Source organism: Pipistrellus kuhlii, unplaced genomic scaffold, assembly GCF_014108245.1.
Source record: "Pipistrellus kuhlii isolate mPipKuh1 unplaced genomic scaffold, mPipKuh1.p scaffold_m20_p_6, whole genome shotgun sequence".
Lineage (NCBI taxonomy): Eukaryota > Metazoa > Chordata > Mammalia > Chiroptera > Vespertilionidae > Pipistrellus > Pipistrellus kuhlii.
The window spans coordinates 34,986,738-35,008,624 of NW_023425562.1; the positions used below are offsets into that span (position 1 = coordinate 34,986,738).

The 21,887-nt window shown below is 35.1% G+C and overlaps 1 protein-coding gene across 5 annotated transcripts in view; it reads left to right on the forward strand.

Moving 5' to 3' along the window:
• The window catches only part of RBBP8 (RB binding protein 8, endonuclease), a 78,466-nt gene that overhangs the window by 42,455 nt on the left and 14,124 nt on the right, over window positions 1-21,887 (forward strand). For all 5 annotated transcript variants that reach the window (XM_045574139.1, XM_036418144.2, XM_036418143.2 and 2 more), the window contains 7 exons: window positions 2,978-3,044; window positions 8,534-8,709; window positions 10,746-10,856; window positions 15,597-15,694; window positions 16,513-16,625; window positions 18,821-19,706; window positions 19,790-19,916. In XM_045574139.1, the coding sequence (XP_045430095.1) occupies window positions 2,978-3,044; window positions 8,534-8,709; window positions 10,746-10,856; window positions 15,597-15,694; window positions 16,513-16,625; window positions 18,821-19,706; window positions 19,790-19,916 (1,578 nt within the window). The remainder of the gene's footprint in view (window positions 1-2,977; window positions 3,045-8,533; window positions 8,710-10,745; window positions 10,857-15,596; window positions 15,695-16,512; window positions 16,626-18,820; window positions 19,707-19,789; window positions 19,917-21,887) is intronic.

Sequence of the window (21,887 nt, forward strand, 5' to 3'; positions counted from 1 at the left end):
AAGTTCAAATGTCCTTCCTCCACTTTATATAGATTTAATCTCATGATTATTTTAGTAAGAAATACTTACCAGGCCAAAACCGGTTTGACTCAGTGGATAGAGCATTGGCCTGCAGACTGAAAGGTCCCAGGTTCGATTCCAGTCAAGGGCATGTACCTTGGTTGCGGGCACATACCCAGTGGGGGGAAGGGGGGGCAAGAGGCAGCTGGTCAATATTTCTCTCTTATCGATGTTTCTAACTCTCTATCCCTCTCTCTTCCTCTCTGTAAAAAAAATCAATAAAATATTAAAAAAGAAATACTTACCAGAAGTATGTGCACATACTGACCACATTGGCCTTAAAGTCTCACCAGATGTAAGACGAAGAAGTATATGTCCATGTTTGCTTCTTTGGTTTTATTTTTATTTTGTGTAATTTGACTATTAGTAAACTTAAATACAAAACAATATAGTGTTCTACAAAGGTGTATACTTTTTTTGTTTTCATGACATATTATTACAAGTATACCATTTTCAGTTAGACTCCTTACCCATTTAATATAGGGTTTTCTTTCATTCCTAGCTTTTTTCTCTTAACCATTTTCTATTCTAATACCTCTCTTAACCTTTTCTTTTACCTATTTTTATTTTTTTAATATATTTTTATTGATTTCAGAGAGGAAGGGAGAGTGAGAGGGAGATAGAAACATCAATGATGAGAGAGAATCATTGATTGGCTGCCTCCTGCACACACCCTACTGAGGATCAAGCCTGCAACCCCGGGCATGTGCCCTTAACCGGAATTGAACCTGGAACCCTTTGATCCATAGGCCAGTGCTCTATCCACTGAGCCAAACCAGCCAGGGCCCAAAGTTATTATAAAAATAAAAACACTAAGGGCTTCATGTTTATGAATTTTTGGTGTTTCTATCTTATTGCTACCTTTTTCTTCCTGTCCTCTCTTTCTTTTTTTGTTATTACTCTTCCCAGTTATTGAATTTGAAGGATATTTGATTTTCTTTTATTTCATTTTAATTTGATTCGATTTTGGTTTGTACCTTCTATTCATTGAAGATAAATGTCAGGGTGGTGCCGCTTGCTTTTGGATATACTCTTGAGTGTCACAGCTTTAATTTGATTCTATACTGGGATTTTCTGTATTGTTTTTAAACATGTTTTTTTTATTGATTTTAGAGAGAAAGGAAGGGAGAAACAGAAACATTCATCTGCTGTCTCCTGCATGCCCCCTACTGGGTATCGAGCCCACTCCAACACATGTGGCCTGACTGGAAATTGAACTAGTGACCCTGACAATACTGGCCAGGGCTTTACCATTGTTTTTGTTTTTGTTGTGTGTTTTTTATATTATAAAATATTACGTAGGCCCTCCTTTTCCCCCTATTAACCTCTTCCAGCCCATTCCTGCTCTTCCCCCCATCATTTTTTTAATTCTTATTTTTATTCTTTTTTTATCAACTCATTTAACAATAGCCTAACTTGTCAGTGTTTTCTTCTCACTTTGATATATATATAACCTATTAAAACACCAATCCTCCCATCATTCATCTGTGAAAATAACTTAAATTTTTAAGATTAATTTTAGACTTCTTAGCCTGCTTTTGAAGGCTTTTTATCATTTATTATACCCAGTCATTCTTTCTAACTTTGTTCCATTAATTTTCTGCATAGAATAATCACCTATCCAATTCATTTGTCCTCTGTGGTGAATTTTTTCTGATCTCAAGGGCCCAAAACAACCTTTTTCTCCTTGAAATTTTCTTTAGTACTTTATCTGTACCTCTCTAATGCCCTTGTCACTTTCAGGTATATAAAATGTGTTTAATAATTAGCTTGTCTCTCATTAGACTATTCTTTAGGCCATTGTCAATATTATAAGGTTTTTCTAGATCCTTTATAGCAGTTAGTATAGCAACCTCACATATTGTAGATAATCAAAAAATTTTATTTGGATCAGTATAAGAAAATATTTTAGGCCTGGTTAGCGTGGCTCAGTGGTTGAACATCAACCTATGAACCAGGAAATCATACGCCTAGGTTATGGGCTTGATCACTCAGCAGGGGCCATGCAGAAAGCACCCAATCAATGATTCTCTCATCATCATTGATGTTTCTATCTCTCTCTTCCTCTTCCTTTCTCTAAAATCAATACAAATATATTTTTAAAAAATAAAAGAAAATATGTTTAGATTAGTAAAGCACTAAATTATTAACAAATTTTTAGAATATGATTAACTTTCTTTGATATAGGCTAATTGTATTTATTGTTATTGAGCTCTTGTGTATGCATATATCTATATAGATATATAGATATATATAGATAGATATAGATATATTGCTCCTAGTAAAGCACATGCTTAATTAACCAGTAACATCATAGTAAGGATTGCTAAGAGATTTGTCCTGCTACAGTGGAAATTATAGCCCAAAATTGAGTTTTTGCTTTATAAATTAAATATAGGTGGATAGAAAAATTTAGTTGAGGTGGATGCAAACAGACTTCAGTTGATATGTTTAGACTACTGATATAATTACTCATAAAACATAGAGTATGACTAAAGGAGAAAATATGACTTAAGTGTGTTTATGTTATAAAAATTATGCTGATATCCAGTGTTATATTACTTTTATGATCAGATTTATTTCAAGATAAATGACTTTTACTAAAATGGTATTTGAAATCAGTAGAACTGAGTAACCAGATGGAATGCTTCTTGTCCTCAGTATCAATAATTAGACTCTACTCCCCAGTGCATGAGGTATTCTTTCTTTTTTGCCCATAAGCATTGCATAAAATTATTAATCTTTTACATGGAACTGGCATATGAGATGTAATCACTACCTAGTAACAAATTAGCTTTGCATGGTAACATTAATCCTAACATTTTGACTTTTTATAATTGTTTAAATTATTGAAAAAGCTTGACATACATGTTAAAAGAGTTATAATATGTGCCGCCTTTTTCACATTATATTTAAGTGAATGAAAAGAATACTCTACAGGAAGAAAATAAAAAGCTTTCTGAACAACTGCAGCAGAAAATTGAGTAAGTATATTTTCTAAATTGCACTAGAAAATTGAATAATTGAATATTTCTCCCAATTTTTCTTTAGCTATACAAACTGTAAAAATATATTAAGAGTTATAAATTTTGTTTTAAAAAAATTATAGTGTTTTGTAAAACAAATGTAAAGAAAATCACTATAATTTTGTTCATGTTTTGAGAATACATATGGAAAGTGTATACATCTCTTAGTGCAAGAAAGTATCAGAATATTTTTATTTAAAATGTTTTAATTTTAATTATTATAAATATTATTAAAATACTTATATTTCAAATAAATATTTTAGTTTTGTTACTTTTCTTCCAGTCTTGTCCTGGAAGCTTCATAAGAGCAAACTGAATAAGTATTACACACTTCTCAGTTCACAAAAACTCTCTCTCTCTGATCTCTCCCTCTCCCACCATTTCTCTTAAAGAATAAAAGTAACTTTTATCCTGTGCACCAATTACTCTTTTTTTGTGTTTTTTGTTTACTGTTTCTATTGTTCATTATGATTCTTCAAGGTAGTTTTATTATCTCTACTTTTTGGATGAAGAAATCAAAGCTCACAAAAGTCAAGTAACTTGTCCTGGTCTCACAGTTAGTAGGTTTTAACACCATCACTCAGACTCATATCTTTTATTTTTTTAATATATTTTATTGATTTTTTTACAGAGAGGAAGGGAAAAGGATAGAGAGTTAGAAACATGGGTGAGAGAGAGACATCAATCAGCTGCCTCCTGCACACCCCTACCAGGGATGTGCCCGCAACCAATGTACATGCCCCTGACCAGCATCAAACCTGGGACCTTTCAGTTCGCAGGCTGACGCTCTATCCACTGAGCCAAACCAGTTTCAGCTACCTGATTAATCTTTACTGTAATTTAAACTTCAGCTTTTTCATCTTTTCTAAAATATCAATGAGCCTCAACAGGAAAAATATTTGAATTTGAGAACACTAAAAATAAACTAATTCTAAATTTCTATCAAGCGAATGACATTATTTGGTTTCAATATACTTTATATATCTCGGTTGTGAGGTAATCACCTAATTTCTATTAACCTCTATATAACATATAAATATTATCTTATTTATCTTCAGTTTTCAAAAGTATCAGGTTGATGTGCTCAAACATCATAACTTACCTTGCTAAATAACTTCCCAAAACATAAATTAATATAGGTCAACAATCACTTATCTGAAATCTTTGGAAGCAGATGTGATTCAGAGTTCACATCTTATTTTTAATTACATGAAAGGTAATGCAGATCATATAGAGATGATTATATAACACAGGGGAGCCTGAGGTATCATCCTGTAGCCAAGCACATTGATAATTTTACAGCAAACCATCGAATGCTCACATGAAATGGTGGGATAAATAAGAACTATAAATAGCATCCTGTCAGTTAAGGCAAGGTTAGGTTGTGGATAAAAACAAACAGCTTTTGGGGTTTTAATCTTATGTAAAAGATATGGATCTGAGTCCCAGGTTCGATTCTGGTCAAAGGGCATGTACCTTAGTTGCGGGCACATTCCCAGTGGGGGGGTGTGCAGGAGGCAGCTGATAGCTGTTTCTCTCTCATCGATGTTTCTAACTATCTCTCTCCCTTCCTCTCTGTAAAAAAATCAGTAAAATATATATATTTTTTAAAGATTAATCAGGTAGGTGAGCTCAGAGCAAGTATGCTTATGTAGGATATGCCTTAGAATAATGTAGGAAGTAATCTATTATCTTTTAATTCTCATCTGAAATTTAAGATAGTTGTTATTTTCACAAGGCAACTTCTTTGTAGCTTGCTCTGTTTGACAAATTTTCTTTGTGGTTAAAAGAAATAACAAGTATTATCTCATAAAGGCAACATGGTTTCCTCTGACTACCTAACGTAACATTATGCTATTAACGCCTGAAGTTCCCCTGAACTTTAGAAAAATTACTTGACCTATACTTTTGCTTGTGAAATGTAGTAATTCTAACTCACCTAAACTGATTTTGATATTACAGATACCTTATATGATAGGACAGTTATTTAATGGCATTATAGTGAGAAATTACTCAGTAACAGTTTGTCATTAGAAAGTTTAAATATATATATTTCAACTCTACCAGTCACAGAAGGCAGATAATTAACTAAGGTAGGTATTGGGATCACCAGTGGTTGCCAACCTTTCAGACCTCACAGGCCACCAGTGGTCTGCGGACCACCAGTTGGCAACCGCTGAGGGTCATGACTCTTTGTTTCCGGAAATGGGTGTACTGGTTCAGTGAAAGTCAAAGGAGTCAATATTTAAGTGTATACACTAAAGACTGTAGGATTCACGTCATTCACTGTTCTCTTCTAGGTGGACAGAGTTAAAAAAATAAAGTTTTTGTTTTATTTTGTTTTTTGAGATGAGCTATACTGCCCTCTTCTAAATTGAATTCCTTGTATGACTTCTTTAACATAATTGTTTGAATACCTTTAGTACAAGTTCAGCCTCCTAAGCCTATTTAATTTCAGTGAGATGAAATTATTAGAAAGTTCTTTCTGAATTTGTGTAGAAATCACTCTACTTACATATAAGTTATATTTGTCAATACTGATTTTTGCCTTCTGGGACCATCTGGAACAAGTTATCCCCTCTTCTACATGGTGATCCTTTGTGTACATGAAGACAGCTATCATGGCCCTCCTGAGTCCCTTTCTTTTTTAATTTATCTTTATTGTTTTGTGTAGGGTTTTTTTTTTTTAAAATATATCTTTATTGGCCAAACCAGTTTGGCTCAGTAGATAGAGTGTCGGGTCCCAGGTTTGATTCTGGTCAGGGGCATGTACCTAGGTTGCGGGCATGTACCTAGGTTGGAGGTGTGCAGGAGGCAGCTGAATCGATGTTTCTCTCTCATCAATGTTTCTAACTCTCTATCCCTCTCCCTTCCTCTCTATAAAAAAAAAATCCATAAAATATATTTATATATCTTTATAAAGATATATATATATAGATAGATAGATATAGATATAGATATAGATATAGATATATATCTTCATTGAATTCAATATATATATCTTTATTGAATTCGGAGAGGAAGGGAGAGGTGAAGAGAGATAGAAACATCAATTATGAGAATCATTGATCCACTGCCTTCTGCATGCCCCCTACTGGAGGTCTGTGGAGAGTGGCTACAGAGTTTGGACAGGTTCAAACTTTGGACTAACGAGAGGGCACATGGAAGTTGTTTTGGTTTCTCCCGCCCCACCCCCCCTTTTTTCTTTTTATGACAAAGAAGAACGAAGGCAGCACTTGCTTATTTAGTTTGGACATCTCTAGTTAGAGCTAGTTTTCAATTGTGGTTTGTTTTTTTCTTCTTTTGTGATCCCAACTAATTCTAGATTGGCTCTGCCAGGAAGTCAATTTCTCCTCATGACTCATTCATGTTTCAGGTTGAATTTTTATGACTAATAGGCAGGTAGGTTGTGATGTGATTAGTTAAAAGTGAGGTCAGATAAATTTCACACTCCATTAATTTATAAGCCTTTCTCATGACCAGCTTACTCTGTTTTTCCAGAATAAGACAGTTAAATTTGTAGGGAGAGATTAAAAATAAGATAGTAGCTCTAAATAGTTCTAAAATCTTCAATAAAAAATATAGGATTATAGACCACAGTAATATTGATATGATCCAGGAAATTAAGATATAAATAAATGTTAGAAAACATTAATCTTTATCTTCTAATTTTTTTTAAATCTCTTTTGATCATAGTTTATAAAATTTTCATATTGTATGTTTAGAGGTAATCATATTGTATGTTTAGAGGTATTACAAATTGATATGACTGTAGTAGCATATCACATAAAGACTCAATGCCTGCTATACTGGTAGGAATTAAGCTGTAGAAAAAGTCAGTAATGATTTGACATAGGAAAGTCATTTGAGTTAAAGTTAATTAACTTTACTCAATAATTATAATTTAATTCAAACCCAGTCTTTAGGTGCTATATGCCTAGATCAGCACAAATTTATTTTTCTAGTGGGATCTGGAAATCTCTCATACTCATCATTTACTCACTAAATATTTATTGAGTACCTACTATGTGCCTGTTCTTGTGGACACATGATATATTGGTGAATCAAAGGTCCTTATCTCTTGTTTACATTCTAACAGGTAAACAATAGATAAGTCCATTATATACTATGTTAAAAAGCAGTAAATACTTCTGAATAACAAAAAATTAGTACTAAGGCATAGGAAGAAGAATTGCAATTTCAAATAGTGTGTTCAAGATAGGCCTTAATGAGAAAGTAAAACTCCAGCAAAGACTTGAAGGAGATGAGGTAATTAGCCATGTAATGTATGTGCATTCCAAGCAAATGGACCAGTTAGAGTAAAGAACCTAAGGTAGGAGTTTGGCTGGTGTGTTATAATGAAAGCAGGTCAGGGGATATAGGCAAGGGGAACAGTCAGATCATATTGAACCTTATAAATCATTAAGAGGACTTTAGTATTTTGTGTGAAAGGGAAGATGTGGCAACTTTAATCAGGGGAGTGACATAACGAGTTTTAATAGGTATGTTCTGACTAATGTTTTGAGACTAGACTATAAGGACACCTGAATAAAAGCAGTGCCAGAAACTCAAAGGTAGAATCCTACAGTCAGTCATTTGTCTTTTGGTCACTAAAGATAACACATTGAATGGTTATCAATATTATCTTGGGAGTCTGACTGCTGGGATTTAGATCCTGGTTCTGTTATTTACTATTTTAGTAAGTGAATTAACTTCAGTAACTTCCATTTTCTCATTTGTAAAATGAGACTGTTAGTAATAACTTCATACTCTGAACAGTGTCTGGCAGTGTAGACCTACAAAAATGTTGGTAATTAATATTATTTATCACCATATTTTTGTCAGTTGCCAAGTCATGTTGATTCTACTACCACAATTTTAGCACTGGTCCCTTCCTTTCCATAGCTGTTTTCAACATCCTAGTTCAAACCTACAGAAGGTCTTGGCTGGACTATTATAGCCCTGACCTATTTGATTTCCTTGCCTCTTTTCTTTCTGTCCTATTCTTGCACTCTGCTACTGGATCGTCACATTACTTCCATGCTCTAAAACCTTAATTCCTTTCCTCTTGCTTTCTAAATTATATGCACACTTAATTAAGACCATCCTTCACATAGTTCCAATGTGTCCTTCTCCAACACCAGTATACAATACTGCAGGCCTTTATTCAAACTCTGTGCATCCTCTGCTGATTTTCTCTGCCATTTGAAATTCTTTTAATTTCACTTCAAGTGGCAGCAACTACACTTTGTACATTTCTTCTCACAATAATATTCCCCACTCTAAAAATTTGAATCCTTATATTTAGATTTTGAACTTTAGATGCAAGGAATTGTATGTCTTAAGTTTCACACCTGTGTCTTTCTCTAGCTCCATACCATATGGTAGTTGTTTTAATAAATATTCATTGAATTAATGTTCTTTCAATTGTCATTATTTTCCTCTAGGAATGATCAACAGCATCAAGCAGCTGAGCTTGAATCTGAGGAAAATGTTATTCCAGATTCACCGATAACAGCCTTTTCATTTTCTGGCATTAATCGGCTTCGAAGAAGAGAGAACCTCCATGTCCGATACATAGAACAAACACATACTAACCCAGAGCTCTCTGTGCGTACAAATGGTAAGGATTTAGAGTTACACTTCAGTTACTTGGTTTGGTAAAAATAGTATCCATCTATTGTTTTTGTGTTATTCAATTTTATGGAAGGTAAATAGTCATTGTTCAGGTAAACTTGTTATACCTATAAATTTAACTTCCACTAATGAAGTGACTGGAAAGGCATTTTCTACCTGTATTATATATAGACATGTATTGTTCTTCTGAATATGTAAATACCCAGCATTTCATAAACATTGTTAATAGTTTCTTGTTTTCTTTTTATTTAAAAAACATTTTTATGTGTATATCTAAGTGGGATAACAGGAAAGAGGAAAGGAACGTAACACTAATTTTTACCTTCTGTGCGCTGAGTGATTTGAATACAGTATTACTATATTTGAATTCTCATGTAGCTATTAGAACCTACATTTTATAGACGATGAAAAAATATTCTTTAGAAGGGTTAAATAACTCACTCAGGGTCACCTCTCAAGTAGATGAGTCAGAATTCAAATACAGATCTTCCTAACTTAAACTTATGTATTTTCCTGATCTTGTCCTCAGCTATTCCATATTGAGAATCCTATCTATAACTGGCTATTCTCACTTGGTATAATCTGAAGCAATTGGTGGTAATAAAGAAATAGCATTATAATATATCACTTTGTGGCTTACCATGTCTGTTAAATGCTTTCGGAATACCCTTTCATGTAATCCTGAAATGTATTATGTGACATGATACAAAGATTATTTCTTTAAGTATTGATCTAAAGTATATGGTAAACTTTAATTTTTAACCTAAATTATTTGTAACATATTTTATAATTCAAATAAATGTTAAGAGTAGCTATGCCTTTGAAAAAATAAGTAAATCTTATTCTTTGATATTGGAAAATTGGCATAATTTTCATCATTTTACATGACCTTACATCACCATCTAGTGGAAAACAAAAGAACTGTTAAAAATCTTACACATAATTAAGAGCTAAAATAAAATATATAAGATCACAGATGTAGAATGAACATGCATTGGCCTTTTAGTCTGTTATCACTCAAGAGTCAGTACAGATAAACATCTGCATAATAATGTCATGTTTAAATCCATGTATAAGAATATTCAGAAAAACAAATTCACAGCAATTTTCTTTATTAGGAAAGTCCTCTTTTGTATCACAAAAGCTCCTGGCTTGTTTCTTTATTATATAAGAATAACATAAACTGTTTAAAAACTTGATCTGTCTATTTTAATTTCATACTAACCATTTTTACTTGTAATCTGAAATTTGGGGTTAAAAATGCAAGATAACTTTTGAGCCATGCAAATTATATTAAAATTGACTTAATGACTACTTAGTCCTTTCCTCTTTCTAACCATTTTTGCTTATTTATTTTAAAGTTTATACTGCTTTGTAAAATTATTTGAGAGAGCAAGAGAGAGAATTACCCATTTGTTGATGCATTAATTGGTTGATTCTTGTATGTGCCCTGATCAGGAACGAACCTGCAACCTTGGCATACTGGGATGACACAAACCAACTGAGATAGCCAGCCAGGGCAGTTTATATGCTTTTTAATATTATTTTCAGGTTATAATTAGTAAAAGTCTATTTCCCTTTACTTTTTGATTGTTTGTTTTTCCTTTGAATTATTCTGACAAAGTGTGTTTCAGGATTTTCTTTCAGAAAATAAAAACTAAAACAAAGATTGTGGAGATCTGGGATGCAGTATTTATTTTAAACTGACCTACTGACTTACAACAAATACATAAGGAAATGATACATTAAAATATTACCATTTTAGGAGACTTGGATGAAAAGAAGCATATCTGCTCTACTTCGCTCTCCCACTGTCCTCTAACTACTGCTGATCTCTAACTTCCAGCTTTGTTTCTAGGGAAATTGTAGAATGAACTCTTTATTAGAATATGAAAGTTGTATTCATAAAATAGCACTTCTAAAATAGGCAAAGATAGGTTTGTATTGGCTTATCAGAATAGCATTTTGATAATATTTTCCATTGTGATGATTTATACATAATCTTAACTTCTTTTCCTTTAGAATTGAGAAAAGTTCCAAAATCTACAACTCATCTACAACATAAGCCTAATGAAAATGAAAATGAAATTCTAGTGGCTGACACTTGTGATCAAAGTCAATCTCCAGTGGCTAGTAAGCAAAATATTGCAATTACTTTATTAGTTTAAAATTTGTGTTTGCTGGTGGGCAAGAATGGCCAACAGTCTGCATTAGACAATATTTTAACATTTTTTTAAATTAATTTTGTTTGTATTACTAGGTCTTTAGCAGTTGTTTTTTATATTAGAAAGTAATGTTATTCTATTATTAAATCATATTAGTAGCTCTACTCATTTTAATACGAAGTACTATTATATTTTAAGTAAACAAAGCTTTACTCTAGCTTACTCATTTAGTGTTTACTATATGCCAGGCACTGAACAAAACAAAGCCCTTATCCTCACTGAGCTTACAATCTAATTGGGGAGAGGAATAAAATAAACAAATATAGGGTGTCTCAAAAAATGTACACATACACTTTGAATAATTATAAAGGCAGTGTTTATTAAAATACATTTTATTTTCAAAATTGAGCTGTCAGCTGTTAAAGTGTGTATACGTTTTTAGGGGACACTGTGTATATGTTAGGCTTTCTAATACCTCTTTTCAGCAGGGTAAGAAGAGATATGGGAAAGCTTCACTTTAAAAGTGAATATGAACAGAGACCAAGGAAAGCAAGTAATCATGTAGGGGTTTGGGGGAAGGGTATTCCAGGTAGAGAAGTCGGGGAGCACAAAGACTGTGAAGTGAGGGTGCTGTTTGGTTGGTTTGAAGAACCTTAAGAAGACCTGTGTGCCTGGGGCAAACTGAGTGAATGGGAGATTGGTTTGGGCAACTCTGTTAACTGAGAGGGAAGCAACAGCAGGTTTGCAGAAGGGGGCGGGGGGGGGGGGGCTTAGAAATCAGGAGCTTGGTTTTGAGAGTATTATGTTTGAGATACATCGTAGACATTCAAATAAAGATTTTAGATGAATTTAGAGAAGACTAGGATAGAGGATTGGAAGTTGTTAGCATGTAGGTGACATTGAAGCCAAGAGAGTGGGCGAGATTACCAACCAAGTGAATGTAGATAGAGGAGTCCAAGTACTTAGCCCTGAGGCACTACATAGTGTAAAATAGTGAATCTCAAGTTTGTGTTTTCTTTTTTTAACATGTTTTTATTGATTTCAGAGAAGAAAGGAGAAGGAGGGAGGGAAGGAAGGACAGAGGGGGAGGGAGGGAGGAAGGGAGGGAGGGAGGGAGGGAGGGAGGGAGAGAGAGAGAGAGAGAGAGAGAGAGAGAGAGAGAGAGAGAATTCCTGATCAGCTGCCTTCTGCACACCCCACACTGGGGATGGAGCCCACAACCCGGGCATGCGCCTTTTACCGGAATCAAACCTGGAACCTTTAGTCCACAGACTGGCGCTCTATCCACTGAGCCAAACTGGCTAGGGCTCGGGTTTTTTTCATTATCACCACTACACCAGCCTTTTTAGATATTTTTTCCCTCTAATCACTTCCCCTATGAAAATTTAATAGTTCGGCTGTAATATATGAATGTATATATATATCTGTGTGTTACACATAAAAAAAATTTTTTAATCTCCCCCCCCCCTCCAAGCCATTTTAATCCCCTTGGAGGGGATATTGCAACTGTAGAGGTGGTGATTTAGAGGTTGTTGAAATGAGGAGGAACCAACAAAGTAGCCATTGAAGTAGCTAATAGTGATATAGAGCTAAGAAAGTGTGTCCCATAAGCCAGGTGGAGAGAGGGGGAGAAGTAACTGTGGTAAACAGTGCTAATAAGTGAAGGAAGATGAAGACTGAGAATTGTGCATTGGATTTGGCCACATGGAGATCACTTAGTGATAAATTCATAGCATGAACTAATATTAAAGTGTAAGTAAGGGTTATCAACTATACTGTTTCAAGTTCAAGAGAAACCAGGATCAGAAAAAAGTGGAAAGAGCACTTCTAAACAAGTCCTTCAAAAGATGGGGATTAAAACATATTCAGTATATTTTTATGTTGATGGAATGATCAAGTAAAGAGAGAAATGAATAATTCTGGAGAAAGAGGGAACAACTGCTAGATCCTTGAAAAGCTGAGTGGAGACGGGATCCAGAGACCATTTGGAAGGGTTAGCCAACGTTAATCATAATTTATTAGTATAAAACTTACACTCTGAAAGCCACAGGTACTTTATATTAGCATGTGTGTATGTTTGTGTGCAAGCATGTGTGCACATGTATAGACAGGACTGCCTAGCAAAGGGTGCTGGGATAAAGCATCAAGTGTGCGGGTCCTTTCTCCTCTGCACTCTGGACCCATCCTCTTCTGCTGAGGAGGACTTGACTCCATCAGTTGTTCTCTTTTCCTGTATCTCCTCCAGCTTCTCTGCAGGTTCTTTTCAACATATGCATACGTGTTATCTTTTTTCTTTTAGAAATAACCCCTCTTGTCTCCATCCTTAGGCACAGTTTCTCTCAAAGCTGAAAAAGTGATCTTTCAATATCTCTTCTCTCTCAGTTCACTTCAGTTGAACCCGCTATCCATTCTCCACTTATACCCCGAGAGTGGGGGAGCAATGAGGGAAAGTATTATAGTATGGGAAAGGGGTGAAGGAGGGAAAGAAGAGGGAGAGAGGAGGGGCAGAGAAGGAGGATATAGTCTCACACTCTCTTCTCACACATTACATTGGAACTGCTCTGGCAAAAGTCATCTGTGACCTCTTGGTTAAATCTAATTACTAGAAATACTTTCCAGTCCTTGTCTTACTTGACCTTTCTATGACAGTGAGCATTCTCTGTTTCTTGAAGTATTGCCACTTCCTGGTTCTCTTCTTATTGTTCTTTTTTTGCCTGCCTTTATTGGCTGTTCTTTCTTTCTTTTAAATGTTACTCTCCCCAATTGATATGGTTCTTGATCTATTTTTGTCTCACTTTCTAGAAGAATCTCACCTAGAGTTAATATTCTGCTACAACCTATATGCTAATAAATCCCAAATCAATATCACTATTCAAGACTTTCCTCCTTATTTCCAAACCAGTGTATTTACCTATTATAGAGCAACTCTACCTAGAATATCCTTCAACTTCAGCAAGTCCAAAATTGAAAATTTTCTGTCAAACCTACTCCTCATCCTTTTATTTACAATCTCAGCAAATGACATTCTACATACCTCTCTGAGTTAACTAAATTAAAAAAAATGAGTTATCCTAGACACCTGCTTTTTTAATACTCTCGGAATCTTACTGATTCCACTGCCTACATATCTCCCATAAACATTCTTCTGTATCCCCATTGTACTAGGTTAGGCCAATCAGCATCCCTTATACGATTGTTTTAGTAACTGAAATAGTCCTCTTACCTATTAAGACTGCTTCTTGCTCTATCATCCTATCATGGCTAGAATTACTTTTTAAACCCAAATACTGCATCTGTCCTCCATTAAGAACCTTTAGCTATCTCTTCATTGTCTACAGGATAAATTTAAACTCTTGAGCATAATCTGAACCTGTTTGGGTTCATGTCCTACTACTACATCTTTTGCACTTTAATTTTCAGCAATTGAACCACATGTCATTCCCTGAATGTGTGATTTTGTCTCACATATATAGAGCCTTACACATGCATAAAACTTTTTTTCTCTGCTCCTAATCCAGTTGACCTGTCAAATTCCTCTTTCTCTCAAGGGTCAGCTTAGGCATCACTTAATGTAGCTTTTTTTGATTTTCCAAGGCAGATTTAAGAGTCTTTATGTTTATAACTCTCCTTTTTAATGTGTTTTATTACCGTTTATCACATTTATTGTAGTTCTCTTTTTACCTTTCTATGGCCCATAAGTTCCTCGAGGACAAAAGTCTTTTAATCTAGCACCTAGCACAACACCTGGAACATAGTATGTGCTCCATAAATACTTACTAAATTATTGGAACTCCGTGTGTATAAAATATTTGTATATGTGTGTTTTACATGCTATCTTTTTTTGTAATTTTTTTTTATTGATTTCAGAGAGGAAGGGAGAGGGAGGGAGAGAGATAAGAAAAATCAATGATGAGAGAGAATCATCCATCGGCCACCTCTGCATGAGCCACACTAGGGATTGAGCCCAAAACTCGGGCATGTACCCTGATCAGGAAATCAAACAGTGACTTCCTGCTTCATAGGTTGATGCTCAAGTTGAGCCACGCCTGCTGGGCTGTATGTAATATTTGAACATAGATGATTTCTGCAGGAATATGTATTAGTTTAAAACTTGAAAATTGTGCAGTACTGAAAATCTCTGCCATAAAGTATGTTTTTATGAAAGGAATTATAAATATGGTTTGATATTCATAGTATATCTTAGGTCACAGTGCACCCATTATAAATACATATTGTTTTTATGATATTACTCAGTTGCAATAAGAAAAATAATCTATTTGTTGCATCCAATTCACTTAAGATAAATAGCAAATTTAGCTGAAAATGTTTGGCAGATGCAAAGTTAGATATTTGCAACTTATTGCCATTTATAGTAGATATATTTGGGCCTTTTTGCACAGAATATTAAAAATTGTTCAGTGCCATTTTGTAAAATGGTTCTGTGAGCCTTTTATTCCTCTTTTAGAATTTTTTTTTAATCCTCTAGGATATGTTTATTAATTTGAGAGACAGAGAGAAACATTAATGCGAGAGAGAAACTTCAATTGGTAACCTGCACATGCCCCAACCAGGAAGCAAACCTGCAACCTTTTTGGTATATGAGACAATGCCCCAACCAATTAAGTCACCTGGCCAGGGCTTTTTTGTGTTTTTTTATACATCTAGTTTCTACAATTATATAATTGGGTTTGCTTTTTTTTTTACTTAGAAACACGTGGAACAAGCAGTTATACCACTGATAAGTCATCTTTTAATTTAGCTACAATAGTTACCGAGACACTTGGACTTAGTGTTCCAGAAGAATCCGTAAGTAGATGTTTAGTTTGGTAATAACATGAATTAATTGGTGTCTTTTTAGATCAGTTTTTAGAGAATTGAGTAAGAAAAAAAAAAACAACACTTTTTTTCCCCAAAGACTATTGGATAAAGGCATAGAACAAAATTGATGTGGCTAGAAAGGCTCATTTATATTATCTGTCCCAAGCTGCTCCAGAAGTCCAGAGTCTTTAGAATTTTGGGGATATAGATTGTGAATTGAGTCAAAATTTAGGGAAATGATAATGGCTTAAAGGGTTTGGCCAATCCTCTTCCTTGCACCCAGTCTTCCCCTTATTCCTACCCTGTTTCATCTAAGAGAAGGCCTGAGCCTTTAAATTTATTTCAGAATTTATTGGATCTTCTAAACCTCCTTTAAACTGGGGTTTGACTTGAAAAACAGAATGAATTTTTGGGACTACCATATATATTTTAGTTCTCTGTACTTATAAGTGCCAATTCCAATTAATTAGAATTTAGTATGTTCACAATATTATGCAACTATCACTTCTCTCTGGTTCCAAAGTAGTATTATCATCATCCTAAAAGAAAGCCAGTTAAAGATTTAGTCCTTGTTCCCCAATACTCATTACCTCTGGCATCCACCAATCTGCTTTCTGTCCTTACAAATTCACCTAATCTGGGTAATTCATGTAAATAGAATTTTACATGATGTGACTTTTGAGCCAGGCTTCTTTCATTTACCCTATTTTTGAGGTTCAGCCATATTGTAGCCTATATTTATATTTCATCCTTTTTAAGGAAAAATATTTCATTTTATTTATGTACTTTATATATTACTATTGAAGGAATCTCACAGTCCCATGAGCCCTCTTGGTGATGAGCTCTACCACTCTCTGGAAGGAGATCACAAGAAACAACCTTTAGAGGAAGCTACAAGAAATAATAAAGATAGCTTAAGGTAATTGGGGCACTTTGGTGAAAATTTATAAACTATTGGTGAAATTCTAATATAATGAGTTCCATATAATTAAACTATTTCTCTCCCTCAGCATATAGTATGTTATTCTGATTGAATTAATTTTTATTTTAAAAATATTTTCTCTAGTTTATGACCATTTGAGGGCTTTTTTGCTTTACTCTAGTGAAACAGATATTTTTAGATTCTTTCTGTACTTCAATTAAGTAGTACATAAGAGTTCCCAGCCTTATTACTCTGCCCTTTAAAAACCCAGTCATCCCTTCTGGGTTTGCATTCCCAAAAACTGGATATTATATAAAGCTTGGATGAAACTGTATAAAGATAGTGTTGTATCTTGCTTTTATTAATTTCAGAACAACCATCCTTCCTAACTAATAAAAAAGTGATGTGCAAATTGACCATACCTCCACTACACCCACAAGCCACGCCCACCAGCCAATCAGGAGCACATATGCAAATAAACCCAACCAAGATGGCTGCAGCCACAGAGAGCAGGAGGGAGGCTTGGGTTTCCCCGGCGATAGAGGAAGCCAAGCTTTCCGTCTGCCCTTGCCAACCTAAGCCTCCACTCAAGGCTACAAAGTTTCAATTATAGAAGATAAATAAATCCCAACAGAAATGGCTGCCACCACTGAGTAAGCAGAAGGCTTGGCTCCACTTCAGGCTACAAAGTTTCAGTTGTACAAGATAAATCCCAGATATGAGGGCCTCTGCTTGGGTCACCAGGGGCCATGGTCGGCCTGCAAACCACCACAGGCCCCTCTCTGAGGTCACCCCACACCCATGTGGTCAAAAATGGGTGCCCCCATCTGGACACAAGATGGCCAGCAAGGGAGGGCAGTTGGGAGGGACCAAACCTGCAAGGGAGGTCAGTTGTGGGCTATCAGGCCAGCAGGGCAGGGCAGTTGGGAGGGACCAGGCCTACAAGAGAGGGCACTTGGGGGCAATCAAGCCTGCAGGGGAGGGCAGTTAGGGGTGGCCAAGCTGGCAGAGGAGGGAAGTTGGGGGAAACTGGGCCTGCAGGGAAGGGCAGTTGGGAGGGACCAAGGCCTTCAGGGGAGAGCAGTTGGGAGGACCAGGCCAGCAGGGAAGGGCAGTTAGGGGCAAACAGGCTGGCAGGGGAGTAGTTAGGCATCAATCAGGCTGGCAGGCAGAAATGGTTAGGAGCAATCAGGAAGGCAGGCAGGTGAGCAGTTGGAGCCAACAGTCCTGGATTTGATCAGGCCTAAATGTGCAGTCGGACATCCCTCGAGGGGTCCCAGATTGAAGAGGGTGCAGGCTGGGCTTAGGGATAACCCACCCTCGGTGCACGAATTTAGTGCACCAGACATCTAGTTAATTTATAATACCTATATCTATGTAGCATTTTGCTTTTTAAAAGCTTTCAGTTTTAGGTAGATATATCACATTTAACTTGTCATCATAATAACTCATTAAAGTAGTATTTTGTCGATTGTAAAATATTACCACCGTATTTTATAATTGACAAAAATGTAGCTCCAGAGAGGTTAAATGTCTTGTTTAAGGCTACATAGCTATTCAGTACTAGAGGCAGAGCTTTACCCAACCAATGTCTATTACCAAAGCTGTCTGCTCTGCTAGAGGCAAACTGGGTCTTTTTTGTTATTAATCCTCACTCGAGGATATTTTTCCATTGATTTTTCCCCTCCGTTGATTTTTCGAGAGAGTGGAAGGAAGAGGGAGAGACACATTGATTGGTTGCCTCCCTTATGTACTCAAGCCTGCAACTGAAATATGTGCCCTGGAACCGAACCCAGAACCCTTCAGTCTGTGGGCAGATGCTTTATCCACTGAGCCAAACCAGCTGGATCTTAATTCATGTTCAGTTCTGTTTATAAGAATTATGTTTCTTAGAGTTACTCATGACAAGATTTCATAACAACAGAAGTTGGTTCCCAGTGGAATTTGTTAAAATATGATGTTTTTTAAATATAGTGAAGTTATTTAAATTATTTAGGAAAAATATTTGTAGGTAGGAATATCATGGAATTGATATAGGATTATATCATTTTCCTCTGCTTTTTGTCAGCTAAAGTGAAAGAAGTTGGTGAAGAATCTACCTCTAATATGTAGATAAAACCTTATTAATAATTAGTATATGTTTTTTCATCATGTTATCTTTTAATTTTTACCTGATTTCTTTATCTTCTTAGATTTTCAGATCCTAATTCAAAGACTCCTCCTCAAGAAAAACTGACTACTCGGGCATCATCTCCTGTGTTTGGAGCTACCTCTTATGTGAAAAGTAGTTTTGTTTTGAATACAAGTTTGTCCCCTTCTCTTTTGGAGACTGGGAAAAAATGCCATCTGAAAACAGCACTTTTTAGCAGTACTTCCAATTCTAGATCAGAGAAAACTACATCAAAATCTGAAGACAGTTCCCTTTTCACACATCCTAATTTTGGATCCGAAGGGAACAAGATTATTAGCCAATCTTCTAATAAACAGATGCTTATAAATAAAAATGTAAGTGAATCCATAAGTGAACAGAATATTGATCATATTAAAAATGCTATTACTGATAAACATGTGGTGCCCCTGAAATCATTGGGAAGCAAAACATCCAAAAGGAAGAAAATTGAGGAAGAAAGTGAAGATGAAGTAAGCTGCCCCCAAACTTCTTTTGATAAAGAAAATGCTTTTCCTTTTCCACTGGATAGTCATTCTTCTGTGAATGGAGACTATGTGATGGATAAACCTCTGGATCTCTCCGATCGGTTTTCAGCTATTCAGTGTCAAGAGAAGAGCCAAGGAAATGAGACCTCTAAAATCAGATTTAGACAAGTGACTCTCTATGAGGCTTTGAAGCCCATTTCAAAGGGTTCTTCCTCCAGCCGAAAGGTTTTGAGTGGGAGCTTTGTGCCGGCCAAAGATCCTCCAGAGGAGCCCCGCTTACAGGACTGTGTCCTACAGCCCCTGATCAGATCCTCTCCAGATAACAAAACACCATTACAAGTAAAAGAAGAAAATCCTATCTTTAAAATCCCTCTACATCCACGTGAAAGTTTGGAAACAGAGAATCTCTTTGATGATGTGAAGGTTTGTATTAAATATTTATGGATTTTGATTTTAAATGGTTGTTTGTGATTTCACCTAGATGCAAATGATTCTTTCTGTTTTAGGGTGCTGGTTCTCATGAACCAGTAAGAACAAAAACCAGGTCAGTTCCTGGAGCATGTGAACTTGCATCAGTTCTTCAGTTGAATCCATGTAGAATCGCTAAAACAAAGCCTCTACAAAACAATCAAGGTATATACACTATAGGTAGTACTTCTACTCTTTATATATATTATCTTGGTATATTACTTAAGATACTAAATATATTCTTTTGATAGATTGAATTGTTCTGGGAGAAAATATTTCTACATGTTTCTATATTTAGAGAATAATTCTCTTTGGTTTCATTTTACATGTGATTTATCCTTCTCGTGCTTTTAGAAAAATGAATTGAGATCTTTAATACCTACTTTTATAGGTGATTTTGTGGAGTTATCTATTCTATGTAGTTCTTTTTTTTAAGTTTTTATTTTTTGAATTTGAGAGAAAGAGAGAGAAACAGAGATTTGTTATTCTACTTATTTGTATATTCATTGGTTGCTTCTTGTATGTGTCCTGATCAGAGATGGAACACACAACCTTAGTGTATCATGATGATGCCCTAACCAACTGAGCTACCTGGCCAGGGCAGTAGTTATTTCTTATTTTCTTTACAAAAGCTTTCAAAAAAAAAAAAAAAGGACACAGAATTTTAAAATATATAAAGTAGAATTTTCATCATCCAAAACTTATTTCTCACCTCATAGGTAACCTGTTCTTTTTCTTTGTGTTTACATGTATATCTATAAACATATATTTACATGGGATTTTCGGATTCTTATTTTAAAACATTGTCTGCTGTAATATCTATATCATTCTTTTCATAAGTCTGCTCTGTTTAAAATGAGTCTTTGGTTTTTTTAGCAACCAAGTATTTCTGAACTTCATATGCAGTATTTTGTCTTTTATTCTTCATTAGAAAGTTATTCCTTAATTCTAGGTTTATTTTCCCGTTTTTCTTTTTTCTTTTTTTTTTATCTTTTTTTTTTTTAATATATTTTATTGATTTTGTACAGAGAGGAAGGGAGAGCGAGATAGTTAGAAACATCGATGAGACAGAGTCATCGATCAGCTGCCTCTTGCACACCCCCTACTGGGGATATGCCCGCAACCAAGGTACATGCCCTTGACCGGAATCAAACCCGGGACCCTTCAGTCCCCAAGCCGACGCTCTATCCATTGAGCCAAACCGGTCTTGGCTATTTTCCTTTTTTTCCTGAAGCATATTCTATTTTTCTTTTTCTTTTTTTTATTTCAGAGACAGGAGAGGGAGAGAGAAACATCAATGATGAGAGAAACATCGGTCAGCTGCCTCCTGAAAGTCCTCTACCAGGGATTGAGCCCCCAACCCAGGCATGTATCTTGATCAGGAATCAAACCAGCAACCTTTTGGTGCACATTCATAAAATTTATAAAATTCGTAAAATTTACTGGTTTTTATATACACACAGATTTATTTAACATTATTACAATCTATGTATAGAACGTTTTTCATGATCCCAAAGTGAACAGAAAGAACAGTAGCCATTAGCAATCATTCTTTATTCCCTACTCCTCTTGCTCAGTCCTACGCAATCAATAATATACTTTCTGTCTCTGTAGCTTTGCCTTTTCTGGAGTTTTTATGTAATGAAATTATATAATATTTTGTGATATTTTTCATTATTTTATTTTTTATTATGAATAATGCTGCTATGAACATTGATGTAGTTTACTGTAGATATATGTTGTTGTTTTATATATGTTGTTGTTTTATATTATATATATATATATATATATATATACACATATATATATATATACATATATATATACACACACACACACACACACACACACACACTAGAATTGTTGGGTCATAGGCTAACTCTTTTTAACCTTCTGAGAAACTAGGTAACTTTTCCAAAGCAACTATATCATTTCACATTCCCACAAGCAGAATGTGAGGGTTTCAGTTTTTCCACATCCTTACCAACACTTAATATGTCTTTCTGGTTGGAGCCATATAGTGGGATGTAAAATGGTGTCTCTTTGTGGTTTTGATTTGCATTTCCCAGATGGCTAATGATGTTGAACATCTTTTCATGTGCTTATTGGCCATTTGTATATCTTCTTTCAAAGACT